The sequence below is a fragment of the Xiphophorus hellerii genome, chromosome 22 (assembly GCF_003331165.1).
Source record: "Xiphophorus hellerii strain 12219 chromosome 22, Xiphophorus_hellerii-4.1, whole genome shotgun sequence".
Lineage (NCBI taxonomy): Eukaryota > Metazoa > Chordata > Actinopteri > Cyprinodontiformes > Poeciliidae > Xiphophorus > Xiphophorus hellerii.
In genome coordinates this window covers 23,664,996-23,681,312 of record NC_045693.1, presented here as the reverse complement: position 1 = coordinate 23,681,312, position 16,317 = coordinate 23,664,996, and the positions used below count along the sequence as shown (strand labels likewise).

At 37.6% G+C, this 16,317-nt stretch overlaps 1 protein-coding gene across 9 annotated transcripts in view; it reads right to left on the bottom strand.

Annotated features, from left to right (window-relative positions):
- Nucleotides 1-16,317, bottom strand: part of LOC116713100 (mitogen-activated protein kinase kinase kinase kinase 3) — a 50,285-nt gene that overhangs the window by 19,528 nt on the left and 14,440 nt on the right. For 6 of the 9 annotated variants that reach the window (XM_032553054.1, XM_032553055.1, XM_032553060.1 and 3 more), the window contains exons 2-17: nt 14,991-15,048; nt 14,636-14,726; nt 14,436-14,500; nt 14,293-14,348; nt 12,326-12,373; nt 11,947-11,989; nt 11,755-11,827; nt 11,391-11,522; nt 10,401-10,463; nt 10,169-10,250; nt 8,864-8,980; nt 6,145-6,223; nt 5,991-6,049; nt 3,382-3,444; nt 330-382; nt 89-127 (exon numbers count right to left, since the gene is read on the bottom strand). In XM_032553054.1, the coding sequence (XP_032408945.1) occupies nt 89-127; nt 330-382; nt 3,382-3,444; nt 5,991-6,049; nt 6,145-6,223; nt 8,864-8,980; nt 10,169-10,250; nt 10,401-10,463; nt 11,391-11,522; nt 11,755-11,827; nt 11,947-11,989; nt 12,326-12,373; nt 14,293-14,348; nt 14,436-14,500; nt 14,636-14,726; nt 14,991-15,048 (1,121 nt within the window). The remainder of the gene's footprint in view (nt 1-88; nt 128-329; nt 383-3,381; nt 3,445-5,990; nt 6,050-6,144; nt 6,224-8,863; nt 8,981-10,168; nt 10,251-10,400; nt 10,464-11,390; nt 11,523-11,754; nt 11,828-11,946; nt 11,990-12,325; nt 12,374-14,292; nt 14,349-14,435; nt 14,501-14,635; nt 14,727-14,990; nt 15,049-16,317) is intronic. The other 3 variants (XM_032553056.1, XM_032553059.1, XM_032553062.1) reach the window with 1 other exon arrangement.

The window sequence follows — 16,317 nt, the reverse complement described above, 5'->3', positions numbered from 1 at the left end:
TGATGAGTGAATGCGGTTAAAATACACACTCGAAGTTAAACACGTCAGTCCAACCAGATGTGAAAAAAAGAAAAAGGCTCGGACTCACCTCTGCTGAAGTTCCTCCTCGACAGACTTGAGAAGGCTTCTGTTTAAGACGCAGACAGACATGAGTGGGTTTTACACGAAATAACTCTAAAATTAACGCTTCGTCTGCGTTAATTTTAGAACAAAGTATAGTCCACACTTCCTAACCTTGATAGTTTTGACTAGTCTATTGATTGAACACTAAAACATGTCTAACAGAGGGAGAAAGGAGCAAAACTGGAAATTTAAAATCATCTACTTACTTGTTTCCTGCCAGAAAACTTGGTGAATCATGGCCATACTCCAACTGCAAGTCCTAAAAGACAAAGAAATCACATTAGTATCGTAGTCCTGTATATCAAATGCATTCGTTTCTTCATGACATCAATAGAAGAAAAAAATTTCTGAGCAAGGAACTAAAAAAATACCACGTTGGAATTTCATAATAGATCCAATCCACTAATCCTAGAGTTTCTACACTTTTTCCCTCTGAAAATAGAAAGCACTAATTATCTTATCAATATCCAATACAGACAAAATTAATTGCATAAAAAAAGAAATATAAAATGTAATTTAAACTGTAAAGATTAATTTTAATATGCAAAACATGGACAGCAGGAGTTTACAGAAAAGTGGGATTCATGTTTTCCATTATTTTACAATCATTACTAGTAAAATATCTCTACTGTTTTCTGAATTTTTATTTATTCATTTAATTATTCCTACAGAAGAAAAAAACCTAACATATCCTGGAAGCTTGAAAACTGAGTTTGTGTAACTTTGGTATGATGTGCTTATAAATTTCTATCCCACTTTCTGTATTTTTCAGTCAAGATATAGAATGAAACAGAAATAAATAGAGCAACCAAAACGCTTTGAACTGTTCAAATAATTTTGCCAGAGTCAAAACCACATTTACACGTTACGCTTAAAGTCGTGACTCTTTTGATTTGATTTGAAATAAAGGTACTTAAAAATTAATAATATCTTGTATAATTTAACCATATTTGGTCACAAAACTTCTGTTTTCAAATAATCCTGAGGTGGACACATTGAGATAGCTTAAAGCTGAAATATATTCCAGCCTTTTTGTTGATTATCTGAAGCTAAAGCTAATTTTTTTATTTTATCTTAAGACACCAACCAGGAATTGAGAAAAGGTTTGAACCGTTTCATAAGAATACATTTTTTAAATTATTTTTTAAATGTATTTTTAATTGTATATGTCAACTTATATTTGAAAAAAGTTGTAGTCCAGATTCAGGACTAACTTAAAACTACTTTAAAGTGTTCTAGTTATGGTTAGGTTAGTTAAGTTTTAGAAGTAAGACTCTTTGATACCAGAGAGTGAAAGTACTGATGGATCAGGAAGCTGGTATTAATTAGACTCAACATATTTATTTTTATATTCTGTTTTAAATCACCTGCGTCAGCTGGCTTATATTTAGATTAACTTAGACCAATATAAATCAGAAGCTGGGCTTTGGATCTGTTACATAAAGCCACAGACAGAGCATTGCTGTGTTGCATGAACATTTTACAAGACAAAGAGAATTAAGCATGCAACAGGAAAGTACACGTACTGAAAAATAAAATAAAATAAAATAAAAATAGAAAGAAAAAAAATCAGAGGTTCCGTGCTTGTAGTCAACTACAGCAGGTCAGAAGTTATAAAACAAAATTCAGGTTAGAACAGAGAAGGTGAGAGTCTGTGAAGAAAAAGATCAGATATGCTGAAAAAAACAAAAAAAACAACAACAGCACAACGCAGCAAACACTCAAGAGTTTCAGCACATGTACAGCATGAAACTGATGCAAGATCGTTTCACAGTTCCAGCTCTGTGTACGACTCGGACCTCTAACCTTCCTCTGTACATTTGTATGTTTGTCACAGTGTGCATTTCATATACAGCATAACAAGAGAACAACAATGAACAACGGTGATAATCATGTGACAGTAACACCTGAAGCACAAGTTAGTGAAGCGGAAAGTCGGAAAAGAGGTGAAGAGAGAGAAACACGGACGGACCAGAAGAGATGACCGACATCGTGAGGATGGACCTCCAGAGCCTTGCAAACATCTTCATACTTACTTAACTTTCACAGAGTTTTTCAACCAACAACTTCAACGTATTCAATGTGTTTCATTGGGGGGTTTTTTTGTGACAGATTAACGTACAGAAGAAAAATTATCATCAAACTTTTTTTTACTGGAAAACTTGGGAGAATGTGGCAGACGTTTTCGGCCCAACTTTACTATAATGACCCAAAATAAAACCCAGTAAAAGCGTCTCTGTTGTTCTGAGAAGGCCTCAAATGTTTCTTAGAGAACAGTAGACAGCAAAGTGGCAATAGACCACGGTTTACAGCAGATAAATCCTTAAATCATGAATCAACACTGGAACTTCTGAAAACATTTCACAGAGCTTCATTCAATCCTTCTGAATACAGAAGGAGTGAGGAATATCTCTAAACTACGCACAATATACCGACAATAACATCGCATCGGCCGATATTAGTCATTTTTATCATGTCACATGACCAAGTATGGCACAGGATTGTGGGGAGTTTACCTGTAGCAGAGGTGAAGTCAAAAAAATAGTGAGATATAATATTGGTAAATATCGGCAATTGTTTTTTTCATATCGATGCATCTCTATTCTGAACCTATGAAAACAAGGCTCTCCAAAGACGCGACTAAGAGGTTTGGCTTTTATGAGAGAGTGGCAAGATGACAGCCTTTGTCAAAAGACAGCCTGAGAAACTTGTTTAGTTTGTTACAAGCCACATTCATGATCAAATTACCCCCAAATTGAACAGCAAAACCACATCATAAAAAACTGTGGTTGGAGCACACAACTGGGCATGCCCAGACAAAATCCATTTGAGAAAGTCGCTATTTGCAGAAGTCTGAAAATACTGCATTAGTTTTCTTCCACTCCATAATTTTGTGTACCTTTGTGTCGTTTATCAGAAAAAAAAGCCCCATTGAAGTTTTTGGCTGCAACATGAATGAAGATGTGAAAACGTTCAACAGGAGAGACTAGTTTTTTGCAAGGCACTGTAAATATATTTGAAACATTGTGCAGCTAAAAGTGAACAAAAAGAGAGACAACAGTGGCTCAGAGAGCAAAACTTGGAAACATAAGAACAAAGACCTTTTCTTTTCATAAGAGATTACGAAGAACATGAGGGAACGTACGAAAGAGGTGGAAGCGGAGATAAGAGGTGTAAACTATGAGGGGAAAAAAAAAAAGCCAGCTAGTATGTAGATAGACGGATGACGAATAATGGGAGAGACAGAGGGAGTACTACCAGATTAGATCTCGCGGTATAGTAGAGCTCCTCAACACAGTCCAGATAGGGCTCAGAATCACACTGGTCAGCAAGACAGAGCGAGAGAGACCTCAGTTAATACATTAACCTGGACTTATATAGATAACAGAGAGGAAACGAGGCACATAGGTGAGAAGGAGGATGAATGAGTGAAAAGATTACGTAAGTCTAAAAACCAGAGCTAAAAAGGACAGAGGAGGAACAGGTGGGGTGATTAAAGTCAACAGAGGAGAAGGGAAAAAAATAATAGAGGAGGATGTTATTTAATAACCAGAAAACCCAAAAGGAAAGAATCAATAGCATTCAATTAAGGAACACAATTTCATATGTTTTTTAAAAAAGACTGTAAACACATCCATTTATAAATCAAAAAGGATAAAAATCAACTGTCTCTAATCAGCTATAAATGAATCTTATGCCTTTTCTTTATTAAAGTTGCTAAGAGCTCAATAACAACAACAAAAAACAAACAAACAAAAAGGCCGGAATGGGTCATGATTCTATCTGATGTAACATAAAGTCTGCAGTGACTCTGATGTTTGACTATATTGTGTTAAAATGGGACTGAACTGGATGCATGTATCTGGATCTTAATCTGATTGGATGTACTGTGCAGTATTTGAATGAACCGACTAGTGAACCAATTGGATTCTCTGTAGTTAGATATGAAAGGAGCATGTTTGTTTTACATGGAGCATTTACTGTAAATGGCGGTCATTATGAACTGGTGCTATGCAAAAATTGCTTCAGTGTTTCATTGTGCTGTCAAATTGGTCTGTAAAGAGAAGCTATCAATTGTTAGAATAATGAGGTAATGGCTCATCGACTCTATTGTGAAACAAGTCGGCTGAGTGAATGGAGGTCAGAAAGGTGAAAGTTTGTGATGAAGAAGAAAAAGCTGAAAACAAAATATGTCACAAGTTTCAAAAGTAGATTTGAAACTGAAAAGAAAATGAATAAATTTGAGTGAATGTGGCGCTAGGGACAATGTGTTATTATTTAAATAAAATGTATGGGTGAAGCTGCACAGAGGAAAGAGAAAGGCAGGGATTTGACTTAATTGTAGCTGGATTTTATTTCAGCCAACTAGAACAGAGACGACAGAGGGAAAGGTAGATATGAAAGGTGAAAATGTGGAAGTAAAGTGTCTTGTGTCTGAAAGCTGCCCCATCCCATTTGTTTTCCAAAAGCAAAATTCAAAAGCACCAACCATTTCAGGTAGTCTAAAAACAGTAGATAGAGGCAGAAGGTATTATGGTGTGTTTCATGTTCCTCCTCAAAACTGTCAAACCCAAATGTGTGGTTTAATGCAGAAATGTGTTTTAGCGCCAGAGAAATGCATCATTTAATTTGACTACAGGACAGACTTTGTAGATTCTTTTTTTTAGCTTCAATGCTTCAAAGCAGCAATTAAAGTTGTAAACAGTCACATTTAAGGCTAGCAATGGGCCATGTCCTTTTTTTCAGTCTTAGAAATGAAACAGTCTTTAGGTGTGATGTTAAATCTAAATCAGAATTGTGGGTTTCCCAGGAAATACAACAAAGCAATAAACTCAGACTATTAGCTTCTATGTGTTACTGTTTCAAAATCCCTTGGATGAAGAAAATCACACTGTCTCCGAACTAACATGAGTAAACTTTGGGTGGTTAAAACTAACTCCTAATGTGCAAAACACTTTTCACCCAGGCAACTCACTAACCTTGCTTACACATTAAGTACATTGACTGAGTAATCATATTTACTTACTAAGCTAACTTGCTTACCTTCCAGCTGTACTTAATTACTAAGCTTACTAACATTCCCTGCCATCCAACCTTACTTGCCAACGAAGTAGGGTTGACAAGTAACACTTACCAATTTACTTGAAAACTTTAGTGATTAATCTTACTTACCACCTAAGCTTATTTACTAACCATATTTGCTCATGAACTAAACTTACTTATCAAACTTCACCTTATTCAGTTTGTTTATGTACAGCTAATTCACAACAAATGTCGTCTCAAGGCAAAAAAAAAAAATCTGTTCAATTCAATCATACATATATTTCATAATTTACTCATTTGCTTATGAGCTTTATCAACTTGTTTTAGCTACATACCTACTAACTAACTCTATAAACCTTACATTACTTACTCACTTTATATTCATACACTACTTAGCCCACTAACTTTGCATTCACATTCACTGTAATTGCTTACTAACCTAACTAACTATGCACACTTTCAAATATTACTAACTACCTTTACTATCATCTGCTTTTCCTAAACTAACTTACCAACTGATATTGTTTACTTGCTGATCTCATTTACCTTACTTGCTTGTCAACCAACCCTGCTTACTAATCTTCCTAAAGAACCAACTGACCTTGCATGAATGAACCAAATCAAAAGAATTTCAAGCGGGAAAGATCAGAGACTATTGTCAACAATGTATTTTATAAGAAATAACAGGTCATATATGGTTCCCTGTGGAGTGACAGAAACGAGTGCTTCGTATTACGAGGTTGGAAACAACAATGCAGGTGCAATTCAAACCACACGGTCTCGTTCACATGCAGACAAATGTAAAGCCACGCCTCATTACTCACCGGCTCGTGATGAGGTTCTGTCTCCTTTCTCAGAAGAGGATCAAACTTCACTTGTCCGACTGTGAAGGTGCAATGGAGAAAGACGGGGAATATGACTTTGGCAGATGGACATGAAATGAGAGAAAAAAAATTAAGACAGTGCGCTCTGACTTACAGTTTATCTCGGACAGGGTCTTTCCTTCCCTCGTGCTCCTGCTGGTGGAGCGGATCCGATGAGGAACCGAGACCGGAGACTAAAAGGAAAGAGCAGAGGAGTTCAAATGTTATATATGACGTATAAGTGTACTTTGCACTTAAGACTACTGCTGTTTTTGAAGAAAAAGCCCTAATCCTTCTGCCATTTCCCATGGCGCAGGATTCAAGACACTGCAAAAACAACTAGCCACTGCTTTTGGCCGGAGACCAAAAACGTAGCAACTGAGTCACTGAAAAACAAATCTTTCTGCACTGGCAGCATCAAAACCTTTAGTATAGTTTAGTCTTAAAGGCCCAAGAAATGTAAGGGTTTTTTTTTGTTTTTACAATTCCACAGACAAGAATATCAATAATTTTAAGGCTTATTTCCCCTCCCAACCTCCAAGAATTGAAATAAAAACAAATTTTATTTAATTTGACATCCTATCTTGAGTGTTTAATCTCAGGAAGTATAGATATTTTTTCACAGAAAAGCTCAACACACTACAAACTCATGCCATGCCTGATCAAGAACTGGAGGTCTCAATCCAAAAATGAAAATAATTATAGTCATCAAGTAGATTCGTCAATATTAAATCCATTCTCATAACAGTCCCTTAAGTGGTTAGAAACTTCGACAGCAAATGTGAGATGAAGATGGCTTCCTAACCTAAAATATAATTTTTACCTGCATCCTTTAAAATGCAGGTGAACGTGGAGATCCATAAACTTTATCACACAAACTTCTTTACATTTTTCATACTTTGTCAAATTACAACCATAGTCTCTCATAGTTTTTTAATGGGATTTTATGATAAAGCAAAAGAAAATGGTGTATAATTGCTAAGTGGAAAGAAAAATAAATAGTTTTTTATGGTAATACATATGGAAATATGGAGATAATTTGTATTTGGCCCCCCTATACTCTAAAACGCAAATAAAATCAAGTGCAACCAAAAATCACCTAACTTATACGTAGAATTAAGACGTGTGCTACAATCTCAATACAGAATTAAAATGTTGTCCTGTTCTTGTTGAATACTGTTGTGTTCACCTGACACTGAGTACACCAGCCCCACAGTAAAATATGGTGATGGCCGCAACATGCTTTGGAGATACTTTTTTTCCAACAAGTACAGGGAAACGCTAAACATCCATTGCAGCAAACGCTACACCTGATTGGCTTAAATCAAAGCATAATCATGTGTTAGGACGGCCAAGTCAAAGTCCAGACCTAAACCCAACTGAGAATCTGTGGCAAGATTTGAAAATTGAGATTCACACACAATGTGCAAAGCTGGTAGAGATGTGTAGCAAAATAAACAATTTCTACAAAATACAGTCAGATAGAGGTTGGATACAAATTCAAGGGACACGCTAGTGATCTTTACATCTTAAAAGATGTTTTTTAAATTATTTCTTTTCCTTCCACTTCACAATAGCAGTTTACTTATCTTTAGATAGTCACATAAAAACCCAATAAAATACACTGAGCTGTGCGATCGTCACAACAAAATGAGAAAAACGATTTGAGAGTTTTGGCTATAGGGATACAACCTTGCAAATGTTTTTTTGTATTTTGCATAGATTTCTGTCAAAGGTTGGAGTTGTACATATAAGACAAGTGTCTTATTCTAAATTCAAATTTCCTCTAATTGTGTCTATAAGAAATCAGTTTAGAGAACTAGAACATGTGAAGCTATGGAAGCTGTCTTCATCAACCACATCTTCATCTCAGCCGCTGTTCTCACAGACCTGGGATGAATTACAGGTGTTTCCTTAGAGACGTTACACATATAAGATCCCTAAAAGAGCTGCCAGAAAAATCTCACTGATGTGGCCATGGTTAGTCGATAATGACAGAGAGGTTGTGGCAATTTCTTTCCAGAAAAACTAAAACATTTTGACCCCAGAATCATGTATGGCTTTAAGAAATTCATCAAATCAAACCATAAGTTAATAAAATATTAAAAGGACTAACATACTGACCAGAAAAGGTAGTTAACAATCAGCTGACACTCAAATCAGCACAAAAAAAACCCCCATGAATGCTTAGAGTAATTATGCAGCTGCATGGGTAATCCATGAATGCGTCACATGCCAGAGCCGAACTCCATGACAACACCAGGATTCAGAGGAAAGAATGGAAATTCTCAACTGTGTTCAGTCGCTGCTGTAGTTCTAATTCAGAAGCATTTTCAAAGAACAGACAGCTTGTGTTAGAAAGACATCACTGCAGCCGACAAGAGTACCTTCCTACGGGCCGCAAAGCGGGGTGCGCGTCGAGCACCGGGGCTTATGGGGAGGAAATGACCTCTGTACTTAAACTAAGTGGGAGGAAGGAGGCGGGGATGGGGAAAACAGGAGAAAAATGGAGGAGAGAGGAAAAGTGAGGTAAAAGACAGAGGAAAGAGGAGAGTGCCAAAATGCGAAAGAATAGAGAAACAGGGGAGAAGGAGTAAAAGCAAAGAATGAGTCACATAAACGAGGGCGAAAATAAAAGAAGAGCATGAGGAAAGAGGATATGACAGCTGGGGATCAGTGAATAGCCAGCTGAGGAGACATGAGGACATATTTTAAGAAAGGGAGGAAAGAAGCAAAATCCAGCAAATCACAATCACTTCCTTACTGATCTGCTTCTTATACTTGGCAGCACTTTAGTTTTCAAACAGACGGAATCTCAGAAGGTGAAAGGTTACCTCGGGCTCAGGCTCGTCGTCATCAAAGTCGTTGTACGTGCTGTGGTCGGGGTTGTTGGACTTGTCCAGCAGCTCGATCGCAAGCGTCCTGCTGAGAGGCTGGGAGACGAACGGGTGCTGGAGGAGATACAGGAGACGGAGGTCAGCTGAGGATGTTTGCACATCTGATAGCTCAATAAATTCAATTCCATTTAGGGCGGGAGGGGAAACTGCAACATTTCTTGCATTTTCAGCTGTGGTTGGCTGTGTGGTCAACGTATCAAACAATCTAAACCAGGGGTGCCCAAAGTCGGTCCTCGAGGGCCGGCATCCTGCATGTTTTAGTTCTCTCCCTGCTGGTAATAAGGGTGGTGCTAATAACCTTTTCAGCATGTCAATGTTCTTCTTAGACCTTCTAATGAGCCATTATTTGATCCAAGTGTGTTAAACCAGGGAGAGAACTAAAATATGCAGGATGCCGGCCCTCCAGGATGCCGCTTTGGGCACCACTGATCTAAACCCTTTGAAAAACCTATTCCACCTCCTCGCCTGCCAGTGCTGCACTGCTGAAGGAAACGACAGAAACACCTCTAAACTTAACAGGGCTGATGTGAATGCGTCTTACGGGTGCAGGGAGTTCTGGGTAAATACAACCAAAACAAATATGTGTGTTTACCACTAGTGGGAGAAATAATTAGTGGTCAACCTAAATCCTATAACCTCTAAAGTCTGGCACCACTCCATTTTTGTTTACATTTTGCGAAGAAGGAAGTTGCACTAATGTCTGGTTTTCCTGTCGTTTCCTTCAGTGGTTCTTGGTGCAGCGCCCCCTCAGGCTAATGAGGGGGTGAACAGGTTTAAAAACGGTTTTGGATCGTTTGACACAGTGCAGCGTGAAAGTGAACCGCACCACCTGAAAATGCAATAAATGTTGCAATTTTGGTTCCCAATCGAACCGAGTTAACAGGACTATCAGGTGTGAAAACAGCCCAAAACGTTCTTAAGCCTTTCACAGAATCAAATTCAAGCACTTTAAGCATTTCCCAGAGGAATTTCTAAGATTATAACATACATAAAGAATAGTATAACAGTAATTTAATAGGTTCATAAAGCAACCAGTAAATGCAGTGATGTTTTTGCAGTTATCATGATATATCGGATATATTTCAGTGTAGAAATTTTAACCTAAAATACATCAAAACTTGATTTCATGACATTTAGAAAGGACGAGGATTCTCCTACAAATGCAACTGATATAAAGTCTTGCAAATAGCATTCAAGGCTATTTTTTTTAAAGAAGTAAATCTATCTTGTTTCAATTCTCACCTGCAGCAGTTTCTCTGCCGTAGGCCTCTTCTTTGGGTTCTTGGTAAGAGCTAATTTCACAAAATGATGGAAGTTATTCGTCCTGTTTGTCAAGACCAGAGAAGAAGACAAACAAAAACAGAACAAAGAGTTAAACTTTTGACCCTCAAATAGCTCATGCCATGGCTCTGGTGAAAACGCCAACAGCTTCTTTGATAAACATGAAGATGATAAAGAAGTCAGTGACTCTCACCACTTGAGTTTATCTTTCAACTTCGGAGGCTGGAAGTTACTCTTGGTCATCAAGAACAGAGCCCTGGATGAGACAAAGAGGGAAACAAATGATAGTGGTGGAATTATGCACAGTAGTTGTCTTGAATTGTACCAAAAAAAAAATTTAAAATCATAGAAAAAAGGAAAAAACACTTTCTTAAAACAGATATAAAGCAATATTCCAATCTTGACCAGATCTTAAGTTTTGATCAGTGTTTTAAGTTGAAAAGAAGAGTGAGGGTCCATTCATGAGCCGCTATAATCAAACTCTAGTTTTGGTCATGTTGCTTTGCGGAGGCGTGAATGAGCAGTCGAACTCTGATGCGGGCCAAAAAAAGCAAACTTCAGGCTCAGTTCGGTTGACGTGAACTCTGCTGCGATTCGAATGCGTATGTGAACGCCAAGCAGACCAGAGACCACTTCAAAAGTAGAAAGTGGACCAAGTCGCACTTTCTGCGATACCCAGATTGTATTCTGGGTGAATACAATCAAAACTAACGTGAGAGTCTATTGTTAGAGGGACAAATGACTCGTGCTCTTTTACCAAAGACAGCCACTAAAATCTGACGCTACTCCATCTTTGTTTACATTTTGCAAAGGAGGAAGTTGCACTCATGTCTTCTTTGAAGGCTTTCATTTTGTTTCTTTCAGTAGATTTTGGTGCAGCGCCCTCACAGGCAAGGAGGAAAAGGAGAACAAGTTTTCCAATTAAGTTGGAATCGTTTGACAAAGTGCAGCAGCTGAAAATCTAACAAATATTACAATTTTGGTCCCTCGTCACACTGAGTCATGGTGTGAAATCACCCTTCAAGAACAATCTAAACAGGACATAATACTCTAATCACCCAAACAACTAAAGCTCTTTATTTTAGTTCAGTATGTTCTAATATTGTTTCACACAGAACAAGAACACACAGCCATCACTACAGAAGTGTGTCAACAAACAATAAACACACACACACAGCTTTACCTCATCGGGTGCAGGTCAAACATGGGCGGCTGTAGTTCTGCCAGCTCAATTGCAGTAATGCCCACTGCCCAGATGTCACACAGCTGATTGTAGCCCCCCTTCCTCTCCACTGCTGCCACCTCCGGAGCCATCCTAGATTAAGAGAGAAACCCATGGTGGAAGATGAAAGGATACAGACGTAGAAGCTAAATATAATTCCCTTTTTGTTCTTATAATCAAAAATTAGCATATTTCTCCCTAAATCCCTTGTTTAACTCTTCAGTGAAAATGTGACTAAGTCATGACTCCAACATAGCAGCAGGGAGAGACTGCTTTACTGTCTAACGTCACTCTACCTGCACTGATACCCGCATACAAAACTCACCAGTAAGGCGTTCCAATGAATGACTTTCTCTTGGCGAGAGTGGCTGTGATCTGGGCCGACACGCCAAAATCAGCTAGGGAAAGAAAAAAGAAAGAAAGAGCATAAGAAAAACAAGCCAAAGAAAACCCATGTCGATAAATGAAGTTGATCTTACTCGATCTTTAAAAACAGAGGATAAGCGTCAGATCTCACCAAGTTTAACGTAGCCGTTGTCTGTCAAGAGGATGTTGGCTCCCTATAAAAGCCCAAAGATACCACAAAGTAGCAAAAAACCTTCTGCTCATCTCCACAAAAAAATACTTGTAATACATAAAAATGTACCTAATTAACTATGATGTTTCCAATTAACTATGATGTTTTTTTATAAATTATACAATAATAATAATAATAAAATGGACTTTATCTTAGCCTGAGATGAAATTAGCCATTAAATGTTTCATTGACATCTATAAAGCTCTATTAAAAAATAATTCACACAACATTTTAAAGAGTAAAACAGGCAAACTAAAAAGGGAGTATCTAATTAGATTTTGGTAAAGAGAACATGGAGCAGACTTTAGTTCAGGCTCACCTTAATATCCCTGTGCATTTTGCCTTTACTGTGTAGGTAATATAAACCCTGTGAAAGGAATGACGAGGTTACTGATGTCAAACTGAGACCAAAATAAGATGATAGAAATGAGACAGTTGATTCATTTCAGTTTTAAAATAACAAAATTTGATGTATCTTTATAAGGTTTCTTAACATCAACATCTTATACTTTCTGTTTTTAAGAAAGATTAAGAGTTTTATTCTAAAAATAAAAAAGCCAGTGGTGTCCAAAGAACGGTCTGTGAGCTATGAGCGCAGCTGGTCGATGCAGAACGACGCTTTTTTAAAAGTTTCACCGCCCAAAGAAAATCTTAAAATGGAAAATGTAATGTACAACACAAAGCAATACTCTTTTATCACATGCTCTTTGCTTTCTGTTTATTTTCATAGAAACAGGACCTCAAATATAGCGACTTTGTTCAAAAGCAGCCATGTGCTAAATCCAGCAAAAGAAAAACAATTTAATATCAAGAAAATAGCAAAAAGAAATCGACGCCTTCCACGCCCTCAAAATGTTGAAATTTTTAAGCGAATTTTTCATAAGGCAAACCTGCTAGAAATTTTTTAATGCTTTGGTAGTACAATGATTTACTTATTTTTTTTCTACAAAAAATGAAACACTATTTAGCTTATTGTTGAGTAGATTAAAACATTCTTAATGAGCTAATTTGGTAAAATAAACAAAAAACACAAAACGTTCTACTTTTTGACCCACGTGGCAAACAGTTTAAAAACCATTGCCTAAAACCTTAACACTTGCTTTGGTCATTCACGCTTTTGGTCCATAATGCACAGTTTAAGTATCAACATTACTTGAACTCATCAATGTGCACAAAAAAAAACTGTTGCTATGGGTGATCTGTTGGTTCTGATAGAATATAAGGAAGAAAAAGGGAGAAACCCCCTCAGGTTTATAGGGTTTTATTTTGTATCAATTCTAATTATATCTGAATTCTAATTTGCAATATTCCTTTAATTTTTAAGTTATTTTTAAATATATCACTTTTCAATGCAAACTTACTTTGATTTGTGCGGCTAATACTATTATGTACAACTTGTGAAAATGACTGCATTGTTATAATCTTAAATCATGTTTCCATCTATGTTTTTTTTTGTTTTGAAATATCGCATTAGTAAAGATTGATTGGAAATGGAAAAATTTGGAAAAAAAATAAACATCCTCAATTTCACAAAAAAAAAAAAAAAAAGTTTTAACATTCATTTGATGTGACTATAAGCTTTTGCAGAAAACAGTTAATGTGCAAAAGTGGAGATGGAAGGGGCGTGCTGTGGTGGCGCAGGGGGTTAGCACGCCCCACGTTTGGAGGCCTTAGTCCTCGACGCGGACGTCGCGGGTTCGACTCCCGGTCCCGACGACCTTTGCCGCATGTCTTCCCCCCTCTCCTCACCCTCCTTCCTGTCTGCCTACTGTTGAAAAAATACGAGCCACTAGGGCCGCAAAAACTCTTCGGAGAAAAAAAAGGGAAAAAAAAGTGGAGATGGAACACATGTGCCCAACAAGTTTTGATGTAGCGAACTTCCCCACCCACTGGTGTGTCAGTGTGCCTCGCCAGAGGCACGAAACTCGGAAAAACCCTCAAACTTCTGGTCTGGAGAACTCTCAATGCTAGTTTGTTTGCAACCTCTGCATCTGGTTTATTACAGTCATATGCAGTGTCAACATCTGACGAAATTACGCTCCAAACCAGCAAATAGAAACCCGCCTAATTCGCATTATTCTTATTTCCAACATTTTGAAAGTTCACTTACAATTCATATAATAATTGGATGGAAACACAGCCATAGACAAAAGGAAATGAATGCAGTGTTCCTCCAATAAGCTGGAAGTCCTCTTAAACAAAGAGGATGAGGGCAGGCATTCTGTCTGAAGCAGAGCAGTCGACAGCGATGCTGTATGTCTATAATGTGTCGAGTGTAAACATCACCTGCAGGGTTTCCCGCGACATGTAGGCTATCTGCGACTCTGACAGAGGCCCGGTTACTGAGAAGAAAGAAAAGAAAAAGCAGTTGCAGAAAAAAATGACAAACATACAAAAGATAATGCTAAAGACATGGATATAGATTTTACCATGATATATATCCTGCAGAGAACCACCTCCACAATACTCCATGCTGATCCATAATTTATCCCTTCTAAACAAACAAAAGCAAAAAAAAAAACCAGCATTAAATTTGGTAGCTCACTCTAAATGTCTAACAATCAGATTATAACCAAAACATGTAACTTATTAACAGCTATCACCAACTACTACACATTCACACTCTTACCGGAGATAGCTGCCAAAATAGGCAACGATGTTAGAGTGTTTACAATCCTTCATCATTAAGATCTCCTGCTGGACGACAGCAAAGTCCTCCCCTGCAGTCAACGCAAGCATCATTGCAGCGATAATTAACTGCCATGGTAACACTACTGCTACTAACGAAACTATTTAATGAAAGAGGAGATAGATATAACTGAAACAGAGAAGGGAAAGTGGGGAACATCAAAGAAAAGAATATGGAAAAAAAAAAAAAAGAACTGAGGATCGCTCTTCTCGGAACGAGAAGTTGATAAAGAAACAGAGCCTCCAATATAGGGACAAAAAAGGGAATAAACCAAGGCAAACATGAGGCAACTCACCCGGTTCCAGTTTGATGACTTTGATAGCAGCCAGCTCCCCTGTGTTTACGTTACGAGCCTAAAAGAATGAAAAGAGGAGAGGCTGATTCGTGCATCGGGGGAAAACTTCACAGCAATGACTGTGGAACGTCAAGGTAGAGACAGAGCTGATAATGGACGGCATCTATTCCTTTGTTTCAAAACACCAAACGTGAGGTATATTCAGGTTTAATCAGTGACATACTGTATATACTATCATAGAAATCAGTTTCAAATATATTGTCACTGAAACTCGATAGTGCACTGAATCCTGACGATGACCAGCAAGAGGGAAACTCAGAAATCTGATCTTCTGATTTTTAAACCTATCAACATAGGTTTAAAAATAATATCACAATATAGTTTGGATTTATTGCAATCCACGATGTAAAAAACATATCCCAATAATTAAAATCAACTCTGTAATGCACATAGTGTCTCTGTCTCAGACCTTAACTTTTTTTCCCCCCCAACAGCAGGAAAAATAAATTGTCCAGCTGTTTTTACACGTCATTCAGCAACGTCTGGGAACGTACTGTGGGAAAAAAAAAAAGTACATAAGACTTTTCTACTTATCTTCAAAAAGCAATAACTCATGATAACTTCACAACCCTCAGTCAGTTATCAGAGCACACAGATGCTGAACTGTGACAAGACCCCCAAATTACCTACCAAACAGTTCACACAGCATAATGGCGCACATGTGAGACAATCACCAAAACATCAGACGAAGGTTCAGGGATCGGTCACGGAATTTGAAACACATGCCAAAAATTAGTATAACTACAAATTAAAAACTAAATAAATATTAAGGTAAGATAGGTCATATAATGGCCGTTTCTTGAAAGAAAAAAAAGCAGCATAGACTAGAGAAGACTAGAAGCGTCTCTACACAGATGTGCAAATTAAGTACAGCCATTGAAACCAAATTATTTGCTCTTAGACGGAGGCGGTGATAATAACGTTTGTCATCCTGTCAAGTTATCAGGTCCTGCAGACCAGATAACTGCAACAATAACACTCTGTTTTACACCGATTGCTCTTTCATACACACTGTGTAACATCACCTCTGGACCTAGTATAAACTGTTAATGACCGAGGATGGCAGGAGGCAGTGAAGAAATATTTTGAATACAAATATTATCGCATCTTATATTACAGTAGTTAAAGAGTAATTTTGCTGGGAAGTAATACATCACGGACTGCGCCACAACTTCCAAGGAAGATGTAAAGCTTCACACTGTAAACGGTCAATTTTACTACAGCTGTCATTTTCTGTATTTATTTCCTGAATGGTGGAGTTCCTCCT